Source organism: Agelaius tricolor, unplaced genomic scaffold (assembly GCF_023055355.1).
Source record: "Agelaius tricolor isolate 1412-34295 unplaced genomic scaffold, bAgeTri1.0.p SCAF_4, whole genome shotgun sequence".
NCBI classification, from domain to species: Eukaryota; Metazoa; Chordata; class Aves; order Passeriformes; family Icteridae; genus Agelaius; species Agelaius tricolor.
In genome coordinates, this window is record NW_027269264.1 from 41051060 (window position 1) to 41070278 (window position 19219).

Below are 19219 nucleotides of genomic sequence, written 5' to 3' on the forward strand. Positions count from 1 at the left end.
TGTCTGAACTTTTAGATCTCTGCTATTACTAATGCATTTTGCAGTGTTACACTGTGCACACAGACTGCCTTTGAACATACGAAGACCTGACTCAGTTCAAGTCCATCCAGCCAAAAACTGTGCAGCAGTGCCCAGGAGCAGATGTTATGGGGGAGTTTAAGAAACAGGCGCTATGGAATGACTGTTTCCCAGCAGTTCTTTCCAAACGTGGGAAATCAGAAGAGGGATGTTTCTGAAACTGCCATGATCTGTTGACCTATCCTCTGTGAATTCACCTAATGCCTCTTTGCTCCTTTGTAATTTTGTGCCCCACAGCATCCAGAGACAAAACATTACAGAATATTCTGATGTAAAAAAGTCCTGTAGTCTAACATCTTGTAGAAGTTTTCCCTAGCTCTTAGCTGATACAAAGTACTGAATGCTTGTTACCCATTCTCCACATATTTCATTATTTTCTACATCTGTACTTCATAAAGACTTTTCCTCTCTGTTTAAATGTTGAAATACCGTGTTCTGGTTTTGCTACACTGAAACTGTTGTATACAAGTTCTAAAAATGCTTTCTTTTCTGCTTTACTTTGTGCTTTCTCTGCTTCTACTTACCCATTTTGATGTGGGATTTCTGGCATTCAGGAATGTGTCATAATGAGATTTGTCAGACTGCTCTCTTTCCTAATAGCATTCCGAGTGCTATGGTTGGAGTGGTGCTCTCCCTCTGAGCACTCAGAAGATGGCTTCCCAGAACTATCCACAGTGACCTTCTCATCCCTTTCCTGAGGAGTAACAGCTCATTCAGAGCTATTGACTCCCACCCCAGAACAAGCTACAGAGAAACAAGCCTGGGAAAATCCCGTCATCTACTAAAGCTGTTGATCCATATGAATGTTAATTGCAGTTAAGAGTCCTGTTGGGTCAGAACTAATTAATTATCACACAAGTACCACTAGAGACTGATGATAAACTTCCTGAGAATTTAATCCTTGTACACACAAAACTTCTAAGAAGAATGGTTGAAACACTGAAGATCACAATTTGTAGAAGAAACAGAAGAAAACAAAGACATTAACGGGGCTTTAACCTGGTCTTGGTGTTTGCTGCTGCTCACTGCCCTCCAAAATAAAAAGATACTATTTTAAAAACAAGCAAACAAACCAACTAAATAACCATACTAAACAAGAGAATAGGTGAAAGGGGAAGATATTTTGAAGAGTCTAAATTCTAGAGAGTAATATTAAGACTAATTTAACATGTAAATCTCATTAAGGGATATGAGAAAACATAAATTATGAGCTTCGTCTGCTGCCTTCATTTTTACTTATGTCCAAAATTGTTCTTTAGCATTTTGTTAAGCATATGAGTTGATCTCGCTGGGTCACTATAGTGGTTAAGAGCAGTGGCAGTAGTTAGCACTTTGCTGTGAGGGACAGCTACCCAGCAAAGCTTACGCAGTAAAAATGCCATGAAGCTGAGAGACACTACAAAGCTTCCACAGTATGAGGAGAAACTGAAACTTAGAGACTCTGGTATTTGTGTTTTACAGCTAGAACCCCCAAATCTCCAACTAACGCTGAACATGATTTCTATTTGTGTTTATAATCAACCAACATCCATCCCCTCTGGAATACACTGCTCCAGATGCTTTCTAATCAAATAGCATCAGTTTACCCTTTCTGCCACCCTGGGTTTGTTGCTACTGCAGACACCCTTTTATTTGTTAAAGGTACTAAAGTATGCAGGCTTTGGTTTTTTACTCTTTCTTCAGTTTACACCAAAACATCCTTTTTTGTATGGAACAACAACATATCTGAAGATGCCAGTACTCATGCTAATGTAGGCCTCGTGTAAATGTAGGGTTTTGCTAATCTGAGTAGTACTTCAGGCTGTAAGTGCTTGGGTTGGCATGTTTCCATGGTTAATACCTGCCCGAATAAGAAGGCCTGGAAAAGCCTTCTGAGAGCCTAGAAGTGTGCACTGCTACCCAAACCCCCAAGCTGTGCTCAGCTGGGGTTTTCCAACACCCACCAAGCCAAGTGGTGAGAATAGGGTTGCAACAGCAAGGCTCACATCCCTTGTGCAATGGAAAATTTGGAGAGGAGCCAGTGACTGCTTTCTTTCCTGAATTCTGGTAGAAGGTTGCAGAGATGCCTCTTCCCTCAGGCAAGCTACATCTCAAGGGTGAACAGAGATGTAGAAACTGCAAGACAATAAAGTGTGATTAATTTCTGTCAGCGAATGCTGTGCTGCAACCCAATTTCCAGGTGTTTTTAAGTGTAATCGCTATCTTGCTCACATTCTTCTGGGAAGAGATCCATTTCAATTAGTACAATCTCTCGGGTCTCTAATTTACTGCATAGGGGTGTGGATCAAGGGGGCTGTTTGCAGCTTAGCCTGAACAAGGTTAGCCTGATGCTTTTGGGTTGAAGAAAGCAATTATAGCAATTGTCCGTGAAATGTTTGCATTGCTTGTCCTCTGGTTTTTCTAACCATCTTGCAGTTTTGGGGATGTTATCTACTCCTGACTTAAGACCTCGTGAACAATTCCCTGCTTTGTGAGGAACAGAGCAGATTGCACACTTTTCTTTCAGCAGCAGTTCTCATAAAGATAAGCCCAGTTCTCCTCATTGCCAGGTTGTGCTCCAATTTGTTCCATTACTTCATGCATTTTAAGACAACAGGAATTTCTACATCCATGAAACCATCCCAGGGCAGTTGCACAGAAAAATATGCTCTTTAATTTACACTGCACTTAAAGAAATCAAGGGTAGTTTTAATCTCTAATACTGTCCATTTTGACAGTAGCTGGGATGATGCTTAGGCATTGAGATAAAATTGGGATCTCCTGTATCTCCTATACTATGTAGAGTTTCCTTATATATTCAATGTGGAACTACTTTATGTGCCTTTTTAGGCAGCACAGTTGAAGATACAACATATTCAGTGAGGCACTTCCACCTCAAGAACTTGTCTCTCTTGCTGATCCCTCAAACCTGTTATTCAGATGTTAGGATATTGTACAAAATGAAGCCGTTCACAGAATTAGGGAGTGCAATACATGAGAAATGGCTGAAAAGCTTATATCTGGTCTTCTGGGGGAAGCGCTACTCATCCCACCTGCACTTACCTTCAACAAAACATAGATGTGCTCTGTAGCAGGAGCTGCACGTTTGTGCCCAACAGCCCTAGCACTGGTGAATAAAATAATTAGGTTTGTTGTCAATGGTGCTAAAACAATGTGGCTATGCAGAAAACATTTTCTTTGTGTTGGTGTCTTCTTTCCAAATAAAAGGTTTTAACATGGAAAAAGTTTGCTTTGGGTTGGGTAGGGCTGAAACTCTGCTTCCAGCTGTTTCCTAATTTTTTTGCAACTTTCCAGCACTCTTCCAGCTTCTGTACTCAGTCCTGGTGAGGCCACATCTGGAGTAGGCTGTCCAGCTCTAGCTGCTCAGCCCAACAGAGACATGGAGCTCCTGGAACAGGTCCAGCAGAGGGCAGCAAAGGTGATTAGGGCGCTGGAGCATCTCTCTCACGAGGAAGGACTGAGAGCTGAGCCTCTTCAGCCTTGAGGAGAGAGAGACAACCGAGAGGGGAACTCGTCAATGTTTATAAATATCTAAAAGGGGTGGGTGCCAAGAGGATGGAGCCAAGCCATCCTTGGTGCTTGAGCCGGGAGGTTGGACCACATGACCTACTGTGGTTCCTTCCAACCGGAGGATTCTGTGATTCCAGAGGTGGAAACAGCTTTTTCCTTGTGTGCTACTACTACTACTACTACTACTACTAAATAATGATAATAATAGTATTTCCCCGTGTTCCCCGCGGAGGACCGAGCCTCTCCCTCCCAGATCCCAGCCACGGCCCGTGCGCCCTCGGGGCCGGCCCGGGCCGGGCGGGCAGGTGAGAGCCGCGCTCGGTGCCCGGGCGTTGCGCGGCTCCGCTCGGCGCGGGGCGTAGCGCGGCGCGATCGCGATTGGCGGCGCGGGCCGGGGCCGGGGCCGCGGGCGGGGCGTCACTGAGGGCGGTCCGAGGCGCCGCCGCTGCCGCCGCCCGCCCTTCCCGCCCTGCCCCGCCGCCCGTGCCCGGCCTTAAAGGGGCGCGGGGCCCGCGGCGGTGGCAGTAGCGCAGTGCGGGTAGCGCCGGCTGTTCAGCGGTGCCCAGAGCGCGGGGGGGCCGTTCCCTCGGAGCGCCTCGCCTGCAGCCCCTCCCTGCCGCCTCCGCCGCGCTCCCGCCCCTCGGGCCGAGGCTGTCACCGCGCCTGCCGCCGGGCGCCGCCAGCATGTTTGACAGGACGCGGCTGCCCTTCGTGGCGCTGGACGTGCTCTGCGTGCTGCTGGGTAGGTCGGGGGGCCGCGGAGGAGCGGGGGGAGCCGCCCCCGGGGCGCCGCGCTCCCCCCCGCACGGCACCGCGCTGGTCGCATGCTCGCCTCCCCCTCCCCGCCGCTCCGGCACCTCCCGGAGCGGGGCTCCTGCCGGCCCGCAGCCCCCTCCGTGCCTGCCGCCCCTCGCTCGCTCCCTCGCCTCCCGCTCCGCGTCCGCACCGGGGGGATCTGGTCGCTGCCGTGGGCCGGGAGGGGAAGGGAAAGCCCCGGGGGGAGGGAGCTGCTGCAGCTTATCCACTGACATCTGAAGCTCCCTCTTCTCTCTGATGTCCTTACTGTTCCTTCCCTAACCACCTCTGTCGGATGAAAACCGGTTGTGGCAAAAGTGCTGGAGAGGTAGCTGTCTGGTAGATACCTGCAGCCTGGGATGTGTTTGTTATCCCGAGCGAGTCGGGAAGCTGTCCTGGAAGGGGCCGTCATCACGGAAACACGCCTCATCCATCCAGGGTGCTGCAGGGGCGCGACGGCGCTCGGCAGCAGGGCAGGGGTTCGCTGTAAGGCTTGAGCTGAATGCGGTCGCGGTGTCATCGAGCCTCCGCTGTAGCTGCAGGCTGGAAGCGGAATGAGGCATTCATTAGAGCGCGGTGTCTGCGCCCTCGTGTCCGTGTGCGGCAGGGAGGGACGGGTCGGGCAGGAGCCGTGCCTCGGTGATGGCCAGGGGTTGAACCGACACAGCCACAGCACACTGCCACAGCGCTGCAATGCTTGTCCTGGCCAGCCCCGATATTGGCTTCCCAGAATTGATTTATTCTATTTCAGTCTCTGTTGAAACTATTTTGTGTCCTGCCAATTTGCATTAACTCTCCTTTTATGTAATGGGACAGTGTAAAGAGCAATGATGTCAGTTACCGATCAGAGAAGGGGCAGTTTCACTTCGTAAAGTGGCACCTCTCAGTACTGGGAGCCTGGGAAGTGTCTTTACACTCTGGAGATGTACTTCTTGGTCTTAGGAAGTGCTGATTTTGGATGTTTGCTTCTTAAGCAAATAATGTCAGCACTTCAGTAATACAAGCACTTTCTTGTCATGTTCAGTGGATAGTGTTCAGGCCTAGCTCATGAATTTCTGCTTGGCTGAATTTTTTGGCTGATCAGTATTTTTTGTAGCATCAGTATAAACATAGTGACATTTTCCACTTGCTGGATGCTTCAAATAGCAATGGTACCTGTAGCTAAATGCCATTAAAAAGCAAAATTATAATGAATGATACATTGCTCTGAGGAAATGTTACAGGAGAGAGAGCTTTTGCAAAATGATAGTGGATCCATGTAATCCACTGGGAGCAATCTTTTTTCAGATCAGGAATTGTATCAAACTGCTATTATGAGTCTTAAACTTTCATGCTGTCTTTATGGTGAGTGAAGCAGTTTTGTCTGTCTGGATAATTGTCATTACAAAATCTTTATAATTAGACAAAAATTTTGCACTATGCACGTGGTTTGGTCTGCATGAAGCGTATGGGTATATTGTAAGTAATCTTGAGTAATCAAGGAAAGCAAAATATATGGAAAGTAAGGCTACAGAAGTATATATAACTTGATGGTCACCTACCTGAAAGGATGAGGGTTTCCCTGTCCCAAATCATTACCAGGGAAGGTAGGTTTTTGACCTTGTCCTGCAGTGTAATAGCAGTTTGCAAACCTTTCCCTTCTCTCCCCCTCACACTGTGTAGTATTTGGATCACAGATACACTTATCTGGTACCTCAGTGTGCTGGAAGGTTGCCAGACTTTTTATTTTCCCTTGGGCTTGTTTACTTCCTGAAAAGTCTGAAAACTGCAGGCAGTGCATAATATGAAGTTCCCTGACACCTGCAACTTTAAACACATTGAGTTACAGGTTTCAGTGAAACTCTAGCTGAGATAAAAAGATTTTCCATTTGCAGAATGGGACTGGGTGTAGGACCAAGTTGTCTTCCTCTTCTGCCTGCCTCTCATATGGCTGTGGTCCTGAGAAGAACATAGGTCTTACCTGTGACTGGCCTGTTTAACTTTTTTACTGTTAAAAAAAAAAAGTTCGTGTTGATTGTGGACTTTAACTCTCAGTTTTTCCCTTGCCCTTCCCCCTGCCTGTGCACTTTGGTATGTGCTCAAATGACGGAGGTAACTGCCCAGATAAAGTGACTTGCTGGTATTGATAAATGATACCTAGTATCTCCACTGCAAAGACTACAAGGCCTGCAACAGAACTGAAGGTTTAAAAACGATGAAGACCAGTTTCAGTTGAGGACTGAACCCTCAATCTTGGTGTGGTAGCCCACGATACCACAGAAAGGGGTACCAGTAGCATCCTCAGAATCCCCAAGGTAACTCTTGTCACTTAATACAGAGCTTTTCTTTTTTCTCCTCTTTTTGCCTGTTTATACCTTCTCCAAAGCAGATGAGGAAGAAAAATCAATTTAATTGTCTCGGTAATGTTAGACTTGAAGCCTAAGTGATATCCAAGCATACCACGTGGAGCTGCAGTGATCTGACACACCCATGAACTCACTGCAGTGGAAGTGCATGATTCTTACTGTGTGTCTGACTTACTCGCTCCTGGTTTAGTCAAGCCATTTTTGTGTGGTTTCAACTTTCAAAGAAAGGGAAGGGAAAAAAGAGCTATCCTGTGATTTTTGTGTGTGTGTGTGTCTGTGATTTAGACAGATTTACTGAAAGATGTGACATGGTTAAGATGGAGCCAAAGTAAGACAATAAGAAAGACATCAAAGAAGAGGAGGTGGGAAGAGGGGGAAAAAAAAGTAGGAGGTAAAAGCATCTTTAGAATTAGCCCAGTTTAGTTCCCTGAGACTCAAGTCTAAGTTTCTTTTAATTATCCTTAAGAAAATCTCCTCCTCATCTGCCTTTTTACCCACTAAAGGAGAGAAAATTCAGGGAAAGCAGTCTTTGGTGGCCTGAGAAAACAACTCCTTCTCTCTTATCAGCACGAATAATTCTCTTCTTCTAAAAATAACACTGGTATTTCAGCATTAAATTAGCTTATGTTCCACAATCTAAAAAAAGCGAAAGCTGCAGGTTTCTGCAGTATCTGTCCTCAAATAGTGTGAGGAGGCTGTATCTGCATTCTGTGTGTGCCGATCTGCAGTGCTGGCTGTGTGTGTGTGGTGCATGTCCGCATGCAGCTCTGCAGTGCTGCAGGCAGCACCTGCCTTACTCCCCATGCTCCTGTAGACAGTGCTCAGCTGCTTCTGGCACTGGAAAACATGGGTAGCCTGCAGGACTGCAGGATTTCCTTCTCCCTCATACCTCTGTTACTTGTCTCTTCTAGGTTTTCTGATAGATATTTTTATATAGCGTGGCAGAAATTGGCATTCTCAACAGTAGTAAAACCATTTTTCACAGGTAGACACTGAGGCTTGGTTCTTATGGTTTATTATGCTTCCAAACTGTCATGCAAAAAATGACAGCTTATTAGAACAGCTTAATTAGTTGGCTTGCAAGTGGTGTTTTCATTAGGCACTATATATACACATATACACTCTGTGCCACTCTTACAGGTCTGTTGTTTGTTTGATTGCAAATCAAGCTCCTTTTTCATTAAGGCGGGTAAACAACACTTAAAGAACAAAGTTGGGAAACACATGACAATATTCCTGCAATCAGTGGAAGAACTGCTAAATACATTCGTCTTTAGATTAGACTCACAAAGACAAAGATTAAAGGAAGCTCTGCAGAGGTGACCGGAGCCATAAGGAAAACACCTTCTGTCACAGCTCTGGGAGTGTGACAAGTACTTTCATCTGGTCCGTACTTGTTGAAATTCATGCCTAACTTGAGTGCAGGGTGCAATACAACACAACTGTATTACTTTAGTCCCTAGTCTGACTATGCAATTACTGACAAGCTTACTACTTATAGTAATACGGACAAGCTTATTACTTATAATAATAAGTAATTGGGGAGTGTACTTGTCCATATGGGATTGCTGGTGTAATGCAAGAATATGTCCAACCCAAGATTAGAAAAATTGAAGCCTTCTAAAGAATTAAACCCTTGCTGCTCTATTCACTTTTCTATTCACTTTTTTCATCCTCTCCGTGTCCTACCCTGTGACTGTGGGGAAGGTGAGATTATGACAGTCTTATTTATACATTACCATAATTATTATTTTTTTAAATGAAACTACCTCTGAGTAAGGGAAGGACTTCTCTCCTTCCAAACAGAAGGACATGTGAACTGAATCCAGAAATAGTAAACATTCACATTGCTTTCAGCTTGCTGTTTAAAGACTGCTGGAGTGTTTTGTGATAATGACAACACGCTAAACGGCAGATGCATGTATACAGGACACAGTGAGTTTTCTTTTGCAGGGTGTGACCTGTGGGGGTGGGATGGCTGGACCACTCGGCACACCCTGCACATTGTTTTGCATTCAGTGCTGCTCTCCTCTCTTGGGAGTGTTTACCCGTGCTGTCGCTGGAGGCTGCAGTCTCGGTGACAATTAAGGTATTGCTGTGCAGTCAGGGAAGGCTCCTTCTGTGTGGGTTAGCACTTCCTGATTGCCCTAGTTCAAATAAAACCTCCTCCGCTATTATTTGTGACTCACTGACATATGTGTCACCGTTTGTATTTTCCGCATCATGTGGATGCTAAATACTTTTTCTAGTACATGAATACATTGTAAAGCTGTAACAGGTACATGTGAAAGAGCAGTTTGTCTTCGGTGACACTCTCCTCCAGGTACCATGACTTAGTACTTATTAAGTTGACGCTCTCAGTTAATTGGAGACGTACTTGTTACCTGAAACTGGAAAAATCTTCCCTCTCCTAATGTGCTTTCTTCTTTGCAACAGTCACTTTTCATTTTCCCCAACATAAAGAAAGATGCTTTACCAGAGACTCACTCCCTCTTGATCAGAAGGCTGCAGAAAAACTTTTGGTAAGAGATCAATTAGTTAATGAACAGTATTCAAAGTCAGCAGTCTGGTTCATGTTCTGCCAGATTTTGCTGTTGTATATTTTGTACTAACTTCTGACACCAGAAGTTCTTGTACTTACTTTTTTACAGCAATAGGTGAATCCTAGTTCACCTTCCACTGTCTTCCCAACAGGCAAATTGTGAACTCAGGACTATATTATTTTCTCTTGGCATAGTAGAGCAAGATGCTTATCAGCTCTTGGGTTCCTTACCAGCTGCTTGAGTCCTGGTGATTTTTTTTCCTTAGCCTTAAACAGTCAGAAGGGCTCTTGCAGCTTTCTTACATGAGGGCAGTGACCTTTGTGAGGAGGGGCTTCTGACATTTTATGTAGAAAATAAAATATCACACTAAAATTAAATTATAAAATAGCTAATCTCTCATAGCTGAAGAATTCCTGCCTCCTCTCTATACTGCTTGAGTGCTTGTTTATGCTGTACTGAGCTGATGCAACATGCCTCCTGGCTTTAAGGGGTTAGGCAGTATGAACTGATACTGACTGAAAGCAGCTTGGTCTGAAGGCTGCACAATCACAGCCCTGGTAGGGGGAAATGAAGAGTTGATTACTGGTTGCCTGCTACTGCATACTTTCATGTAGGAGCACTGTTGCTGATGAGGGGGGTTAAGCTGTGATAATCCTCTGTGACTGTGTTGCAGCAGTGGAAGGCAGGTAGCACAAAGAGGTGACCTGGCTCTTGGAAGTACCCAATGAGAGAAGAACCTGAGTCTTGTAGTATGCCAACTGAGTCGGATTTACTATCCCCCATAACTGATAATCCTATTTCCAGAATTAGTCCAGGAGAATTAAAACAAACTCACCTTGGATGAAGGAAAAAAGAAAAAAGTGCTGAACAGAATTGCATAGAAAAGTGCATAGAAACCTGTTGGCAAGATATGCCACTCACAGGAATATGGCTTTAAAATGAGATTGATTTATTGCTATATCTGCTTGGTTTGGTGGGGGTCCTTCTCTTCCTTATCCCTGTCCTGCAAAAGAAACTCATAATTCTTAGGTTTTATTCAGGTAAAACAGTTGATTGAAAACAACTGAAAAATCTACAGACACTAGAAATTCAGATAATGGATGACTAAAAAACAGCTAGTTTTATGACAAGAATGAAAATAATTTCAAGCTCTTTTGAAGAAGCAAGATTTCCTTAGGATACTTCTTGAAACTGTGTTTTTTTTTTTTTTTCCCTAGAAATCTGTATTATTGCCACTACATCTAGAAACACTAGTCATGGAATGATAGAATGTGTTGGAATGGACCTTAAAGACCATGTAGTTTCAGCCCCCTGTCATGGATAGGGACATTCTCCACTAAAACAGATAGTCACTTCAGCTGTTACAATAAATTTCTTAGTCCTTCCTTTGAGTAGATTTATAATCAATTTACCAGCCAGAATAATTCAATCCTGCAATTTTAAAACTAAAAAAAATTATCCTATTTATATTAAGGATCTGATGCCTGTCTCTTCTTGTTTAACAATTGACTACTAATGACTTGACCCACTTTCTGGGAGGAATTTTCCTATTTCAAGTTACGATACTGATCTCAAAGGTACAGAACCAAAACTGTCTATTGATAAACCTGCATTGTGTTTTTGGCTCTACTTTTGCCAGATTCTCTAGTGCATTAATCCTTCTCATACAGTCAGATAGAGCTGTTAAAATCAAGACTGCTTGTTTGTATGAAAGCCAAAAATTGACCCAAATAAACTTCTTTACCAAATTGTGATATAGAAAGATAATGTTGAAACTTTCTAGTGCACTTATCAAACACTTTTTCTGTTACCACATTGAGTTAGAGGAAATGACCAGTACAAGAACAGGCCGCTTTTGCTCTGTTATAGGCTGTATTAATTCATCTTTAAAAAGCTGTGGCCAAGAAGTGGTCTGACTCAGAAGTTTGGGAAGGCACTTCAGTTTTACTTGTATTGTACTTCAACTAAATTTTGGCATCTCTCATTCATGTGGTGTCTTGATATTTGGCAACAGGAAAACAAAAGATTTTAAAAAAATTAGATTAGAAAATACAGGTGTGTCGGATCAGGACAGCCATCTTGGAATGTCTATCCACCAGATGCTGCTTATGAAGCAAAAGGTAAGGGTGAGCCATATCAGGACACCATTATTTCTGTGATGCTGCTGAGGAAACAATGGATTTTCTAGACAAAGCCCAGATTTTAGTGCCTCCTCTCCTTTTTTTGCCTCTGCTAAATAGATAGGTTTCAGAGGAGCTGTGTGGGGTTTCCTTGGGTCTCATAAGGTAGCTTCAGTTTGTTACTTAGCTATGCCTGGTTTGGAAGAAGGATCACAATTTTTTGTACAGTACAGTTTACTGTACAAAAAACATGAATTATCCTCAGTTTTTGCCTAAGTGTAGAAGGAATTACATATCCAATTTCAGCATCTCAGGTGACTTCTGCCTCTCTTAGAATACAGTGGCATTTTTACCTCAAATTAATATTAGTGCATTTTTGTCCATTTAACTTAGTTCTGTTATTGCCAAGAAATCTTATGTTACTAAGTCACTGAAACTAAGCAATAGGTGCAATATTTTCTGAAACTGGAGTACTGGGATGGTAAGGAAAATGCTTATGTCTAAATTTGTCTGCCTTGTTTGAGGCATGGAAGGGCAGTGAACTGTGCTTATTTTAAGCTGAAGGGGTGGTTGGGAAGATGGTGGTGGAGAAACCTGAGAGAATAAACTCCTAATTATAACCAGGGAAAACTTCTGATATGCAGCAAGCTAATGGCCCTTAAGGGGTACAGAAGGTAGACAGTGAGATCAAGCCTGCCAAATAATCAGAAACTATGGTCTATTAAATTCCGAAAATCATCTTAGTCATTATTTTACTTAGTGTCTGCTTTCCTTGGTGTTCCATTGAGTGAGTTTTTTGCTGACTTGTGGAGACTGGGCTTCAGTTTTATGTTGTTAGGTAAGCCTAACAACTTTGCTGCAGTACTAGTATTCAGCTAAAATACTCCAAGCCAGTGTGATGGCTAGGTCTAACACTAGTGGAGATCCTGGGAATGGAAGTCAGGTCACTATTTCTGCATGCAGACTCTTTTCATTCTTCCCATCTCATCTTTAAATGTAAGAGTCCAATCATCAACACTAGAAAATTACATACCTTAATACATAGAAACTGAGATCACAAATCTAATGCTGATAACTTCTACTACAAATGGAAAGCAGCACCTGGTCTGTTATACGTACTGTAAAACTTCCTATGCTGTGGCATTGTTCATTGTACTCAAGTGTCAAGAGCAGTGTTGTATAAATATTTTTTCCAGATTCTGAAATAATCAACTTTCTGGGCAGTCTCCTGAGTCAGTAAGAAACAAAACTGCTCTGATAGCTCAAGAATATATGGGGTATGGCCTCTTTTTCCTTTCAAATCTGTTTAGATTGAGCTTTCTATAGAGCTTGTTCTTACAATGTGCCGTTAGACACTCACATGAAAACGAAGTTCTGTTCTCTTAGACATGGTGGCATGCAGCAGTGTGTGCAGTGTAAAGTGGCGTGGTATACGACAGGGTACACAATGTCATGGAAATTCTGAGTCCCTCTGTAGCAGTGCTGACTGTTAAAGACTGATTAAATAAAATACTTTTATGCTTGTAGGACTCATTGGAAAATGAGCTTTTACGTTCCTGACAACTAATTGCCTATTATATTTCTAGAGACTGAATGGTCTTTCAGGTTAGGGTGTGTAGTTATAGCTGAAATACTCTGAAAGCCTCCTGTTGTACACTCCCACAAAGCAAAGACTAAAATGGGAAAATAGTTACAACTTCTGGTGTTTAAAAGAAAAGTAGTCTTGAATGCATTCGGAGTTGGTGTCACCTACATTAAAAAAAGCAAATCCCTCCCTGTCTTGCCGACCAGCTGACCTTGATAGTTCCATTTCTGTGGCTGTGTTGTCCTCCTGGTCTGTAAGCGCCATGATTTATGTGGATGGTGTGCAGAAATCTACATCTTTGAGGGCATGTAGATTGTTTTTCATTCTCCATACAGTACCATCAAAGCCTTTAACTGAATTTGATGCTGAACATGTAATGCAAGCAGTGAGGAAATATTAATTTCCCCTGCCCAGGAGGGATTATATACACGAGGGGAGAAGTCACCCTTTACTCTGGCTGCGGCCAGTTGGATTCTTCCCATAACTAACTAACCCCTTGAGCAGCACTGCAGTGCAAAGAACTGCTGAGCTCCCCTCTTCCATCCCCTCTCTGCCTCTGCACCCACAGTGTCTTTTAGCTGTTAGTCTGGGGTCTTTAATGTCTTCAGGTCTGTCAGTAATGGGACACTGGGTGAACTGCTGATGACTTCCAGGCGTGTGTCTATCCCTGGGCCAGCTTCAGCCTTCTCTTCCCCTGACCAGAGCAGAGCCCAGGGCACAGTCTTTGCTTGCTACCTGCAGTTGGCTGATTTGTCTGGGCTATGTTTCTCTAAATAATAGAGCAGGGTAGAATATATTCCTGTCTTGTTTCTGCATTTTTTAAATTTGCATTTGCCCTTCTCAAAGTGCTCACAGGAAAGACAGTTGGATGGGTTTTAAAGTAACCTGTATTTAGTGCTTGTAAAGGCAATTTTTAAAATTGAAATGTAGATATAAGGGAGAATACAATAGTCCATGCTAATGCTTTTAAATAAGAGTCTTAACATGTTCTAATTAATTGGGACTATAGATAACTGAACTAGTGCTCCCATGTAGTAGACTGCTGAATGCAGAGAAACTGGAATATGATGTAGTTCTGTCTTAGTAAATGACTGGACTGGAAATTGCACGCTTATGTTGAGGCTGTTTGAGCTCAGAGGAAGGTTTCCTTTGCTTCCTGCCTCCATCACCCTTGCCTGGCATAACAAAAAGTGGTGAGGAACTTGCCCAATTGCTGATCTGGCTTCTCTGCTGGCCAAGTCATAGATTAGAGGACAAATAAAAATGTAAGTAGCATAACGTTGCAAGTAGAATTGTAGGAGAGATTAGAATGTTGTTCAGGCTTTTAAATACATGTATCCTGTTTACTGAAGCCTATCACAGCTTCTGGCATTATCAGAACAATCAGTTTGCTGGTATTAGAAATACTTCACATTCCTCAGTGTAGAAAAGCAAGATAAAGTTCTTTAAAGTGGCTGGGAGGTAAGTTGTGGGCTACCCACTTAGTTGTCTTATTTACTGCAAATAGTGCACTGATTTTTCTCTTGTACACTCTTTACCTGTAGTTATCAAAAGTCTAAATGCTTTCTGATTATTTTAATCTCTTCTTTCTCTTGGTAGTTTTTTGTATTCCCAGAACCTCCTGTTTTAAAAGGTGTTGATTCTTTCTCTTGACTGTTCATAGAAAAAGAATTTCAGCCCATCTCCTTTTCTGCAGAGAGCAGTACCTTTTACAGATGTTTCCAAACTCTCCTGTAGCATGAAGTTGACCTGAGTTTCTTTAAATCTCTTGCCTACTTCCTCACACCAGCCTGTACATTGAAAAATAAAGAGTGAAGCCAACATGGTGGTCCTGTCTGAAAACAAAAGTGAAAATACATGCGTAAGAGTAGGAGATCTTAAATTCTCTCTTGCCCTCGGTAGTAATTGACAGCTGTATAGGTTTAGCTTGAAATGACTCTGTGGGATTATTAACACTATCATCTGCCTAATAAGAATGTAAGCTGTGAAAAGTAGCTCATCTGTTTTCAGGATATAATTTGATGTGTTTTGTAGTTTCTTTGGTACAGCTAGAATTATTTTTGACACTCCCTAACTAAACTATTAACTGTGTATTTCTTTACAAAACCTGAAGCTGATTTGTCAGTATATCAAGTGCAAAATGTGTTGATCATATTCTTCAGGGTAAGTCTAGAGAAACATAAAAAGTTTTCTCAGTCTCATGTTAGTCCAGTACAAATTCTCTTAATTAACACTTGCTTGTGAATTCATTGCAGCGTGAAGAAAAAACTTTAGTTAATAATCAAGCTAGAATGTTCTCATTTGCTGTAGTATCCCTTAGGGGTAACTGCCTTTCTCCCAGTTCCTAGATGTTAATTTGCTTTGTTGAAGAGAACTTCCTGATTGAAGACCAGATAGGAGTACAGAGTAATATTGCCTTGGAGGACTTGAAACAGCATTTCAGCATGAGTTTGACTGCACAGAACCTCAAGTGGAGATTCAGTCACTTGCACAGATAAGGAGGCCAAATGGGTTAATTAACCTGTGTTTACAAAATACAGTGCATTCCTTTGTACTATTTAAAATTGTGGAGAAGAAAGCACCACTGATTAAGATGCAGTTTCATGAGGTGTTGCAGCTGATCTGTCCCAGTCTGTCCTATGTCCTTTGTCATAAAGGTTCATGACCAAGCCATGGACCCTTGGCTGCATGTTCTTACTCTGTCCTTTAAGCCAGCTCTTGGAGTAATTCAGTTGGGCAGATGAGTAAATGCCTTTGAAAAAACAATGTTGTGTGGGCATGGGCTTGTCTTTTTGGACATGTTGGTGTGAAAACTAATGCCAAGGCAAGAAAGGGGTAGTGGGGGATGGCCAGAGGTGGGGGAGGGACAGCACAGTGTAGGTTGTCTTGGGTTGCTCTTGAAAGCTGAGCCAAGTTTTGTGAGCACTGCATCTGGTTGAGAACTAGGTGGTACAGTATTGCTGAAGTGGTTAGAAACTTTAAGAGTTTCTTTCCTTTTAGACATAAAACAATAGTATTCTTTGCTGATCTTAATATTTTTGGCAACTGTGTTAATTTGGCTCCAAACACTTTTCTCCTGTTTAAGAAAAACTGGCAGATTGCTGCCAAAGCTGTATGGACACCTGGAAGTCTTCAGAACCTGACTCCAAGCTTAAGCACCTAATTCTGAAATTACCAGTGTGATAAATGCCACAGATCAGAACAGTAGTGCAGTGTTACACACATTGTAAAAAGATGATGGATTGGTACTCATCACTTCCATTTGTAGGATAAAACTTATAAATTTATTTATAAAAAAGAAATTTAATTTATTTTTTGTTTAGTCTTAAAAAAACCCACTAAAAATATAGTAACTTGCTATTTTTGATTAAGCAGATTTTCTTTGGGGAAAAAAAAAATTCACTTTCTCCCCTTGGGTACTGGTATTTTATTTTTAACATTCTTTTAACCTTCTAACATTTTCTATGGGTGGAGGACCATTCTCATATGGACTTCCTCCCTATTCTCCTAGCCTGGACCTCCCTTCCTTCCCTTCTTAGAGGCATTTGTCATGCTGTGTCATCCAGTCAGATGTGATCAAATAGTTCCTGAAGGCTGCGTATGTTACTGTGAATTACTGTAGGTTGTCAGTGAAAACTACGCTGCGACTGGCTTGGACCTACAAATTAAGAGTTGGAAACTCCTTGTGAACTCAGCATAACTCATGTAGCTGTACGAATGTTTGTTGCCCTGTTATTACAGTTCTAGCCCAAAACTTAAAGGCTGTTCTGTCCCTGCAATCCCTGCTGAGTAATTAAAGCACGGCTCCCATCTTTGTCTCCCTCTTTACTATGGGTTGTTTTTTTTTTCTTATTCATGCATATGAAAACTGTTTACTTTTCTTTCATAGGCAAAGGCTTCAAATCTTTGGAGTATCTTTTCCTGATCAACTTTGTTACTACACCTGTAGCTTTCAGGGTTATAAAAGCATAGGATATTTTCAGTGGAGGCAATCGTAAAGATTATCTTGTTCAATACACCTGCCATGGGCAGGAACACCTTCCACTTGACTAGGTAGTTCCAAGCCCCATCCAGCCTGGTCTGTGGGTTAGCTAGAGTCTATTTGTGTGAGCATTGCAGAAGTCTGTCCTTTCGTAAGTCACACAGCACTGGAGTGACCAGGTTGTTTTCTCTTTATAATTAAAGGTGAGAGAAAGGTCAGAGGACTGCTGTCTGTTTCTTGCAACTACCTAGCAAAACAGCGCAGCATCTGTTGGTCACTAGTTATTGACAAGATAAACTGCGCAATTTTTACCAGAGAGTAGATGTAATCCAATTCTAATATGTTCCAGTCTGAATGATGGGTGACTTCAAGTAATGGTCTTTTTACAGCTGGCAGTCATGCTTTATAGGATATCAGTAACAACTAAGCCATTATGATCCCTTAAGGTACAAAGCTGCCTGGTTCAGAAGAGCACCTTGAGGTTACTGCTGGTTCTGGCTAGGTGTAAAGGAAAAGGAGGTATACTGAGCAGAGGATAAGACATGAGAGCTGCTCCACAATCTACAGGATTGCCTTTTAACCTGGTGATCTTGCATGAAATCTTGGTCACTCTTTGCTCCAGTTTGTAGGAGCTAATGTGACTGAGCATAAGTACATTCCTCAGAAGTTCAGCCTGCTTAAAGGTCATGGAAATGCTTGGCACCTCTGATGGCAATGCTGGCCTGGTATGTACATTAGTGGTAGTTTTTTTTTCTGCTTACAATGAAAAAGTTCACTTTTGCTTACATGTACTATGTCTCATCTTCTCTCCCTCTAAAATGGGCAACATTAAAAATGCCACCACTATTTGGGTTAGGTTAATGATCAACTGAATATCACTTTACAAAATCTTCTAGTCCACTGTGGGAAAGCAGTGCAGCATTTAGATTACAGTAAGAATTTAACAGTAATGAGAAAAAATGGGAATGGGCAGTTAGTATAAGATGTGTAACTAACTTCAGGGTTTTTTGTATTCTTTTAATGTAGGCGATACAGATGAGTTTTGCAGTCACTTTGTAACTGTTCTCATCTGACCCCTTTATCTTCTGCTTTTCATTTCCCCCCTTCCCAGGTCAAAAGTTCATTATATATTCTTGATATTAGATTGTAGCAGCTTTTTGTGGAAGACAGGTATTTATGTCTGTGAAGTAGTCCACTTATGCAAAACACAAGCTGCTGCTTAAGTTAATCATGAACATGTGATATTTCCATATGTGAAAATCGGGTGACCTGTTTGAGAAGATATGATTGTATCAAATAGGTAATGGGATTACCACTCCATCATCCTGCTGGGTATGCAACAGCAGAGGTAAAGACAGGAAGCATGGACTCTGCGTTATGTTAGTGGAATCTTGCCATGGCCTTGAAAGTAGCTGAAACTTGGCTCCATGCATGCAGTCATGCAGCAATCCTTTGGACAGAGTGAACTTTCTGAGTTCTTATTCAGTGTAGCCCCCTTCATGTTTGAAGAGCTGCAATTCTGTTTCATCTGCTTCTGTCTGCCGCTTGTGCAAGCTTTAGCTCTTCTCTCCATCATTAAAGCAGAAGGAAGGAGAGAGGCCTTTGAGATGTAGTTGATTCAATGGTATACCATGCTGCATAATGAAAAATTTCGTGCTTGAAGTTGAATAAGCTTAATGCCTTTTGAATTTTGGTTCCCTTTTTCTATATGGGATGGTAAGCATCAGTAATGTGGACATTTTTCATGTTTCAGATAATTTGTGAAAAAAACTTCCCTCTGCTCCATAAGAGGATTTAAAATACTCCCAAACTGCTTCCTTGTGAGGAAGAGAATTTGAAAGCTGGGGTGCTACCTACCATGTACAGTTTCAATATGCCCTTCACAAGCCTTTACGCTGCAACTCAGCAGCCCAAAGAAGGGACCGGGATTTATCACTCCATTCCTGCTGTTTCACTTATATGTTTTTTCTTCTAATGAAGTATATAGCAATAAGTGTACTTAAAACACCTTTAAGCTACTTAGCTGGTAGTCAAAAGGTATCACCAGAAATCATAGGAATCACTCATCATGTTAACTTCTTTGAGAAGTTTTTTTGTTCTCAGTACAGCAGGTTGTTTATATACTGTGAAGTCTTTTCTGCTTCAGTAATGGCACTCACCCTCTAATTTACATATAGAGTGTCTGTTTGCAGAATTGCATATTTCATGGATCTTGGGGAAAATACAGTTATCTTCCCTTTTTTACCATGATTTAAAACAAA

The 19219-nt window shown here is 42.3% G+C and overlaps 1 protein-coding gene and 1 long non-coding RNA gene across 3 annotated transcripts in view; one reads left to right on the forward strand and one right to left on the reverse strand.

The window, feature by feature from the left end:
- Positions 1–953: 953 nt before the first annotated feature.
- Positions 954–6014, reverse strand: LOC139589207 (uncharacterized). Its single transcript, XR_011678971.1, has 3 exons — positions 5925–6014; positions 4731–4926; positions 954–3557 (listed from the first exon to the last, which is right to left on the reverse strand). It is a non-coding gene; the product is annotated as an uncharacterized lncRNA (long non-coding RNA).
- Positions 4025–19219, forward strand: part of PLPP1 (phospholipid phosphatase 1) — a 63552-nt gene continuing 48357 nt past the window's right edge. Inside the window, exon 1 of one of the 2 annotated variants that reach the window (XM_071425413.1) lies at positions 4025–4330. In XM_071425413.1, coding sequence (XP_071281514.1) covers positions 4273–4330 — 58 coding nt within the window. In that variant the 5' untranslated portion in view covers positions 4025–4272. The remainder of the gene's footprint in view (positions 4331–19219) is intronic. The other variant, XM_071425412.1, reaches the window with a different exon arrangement.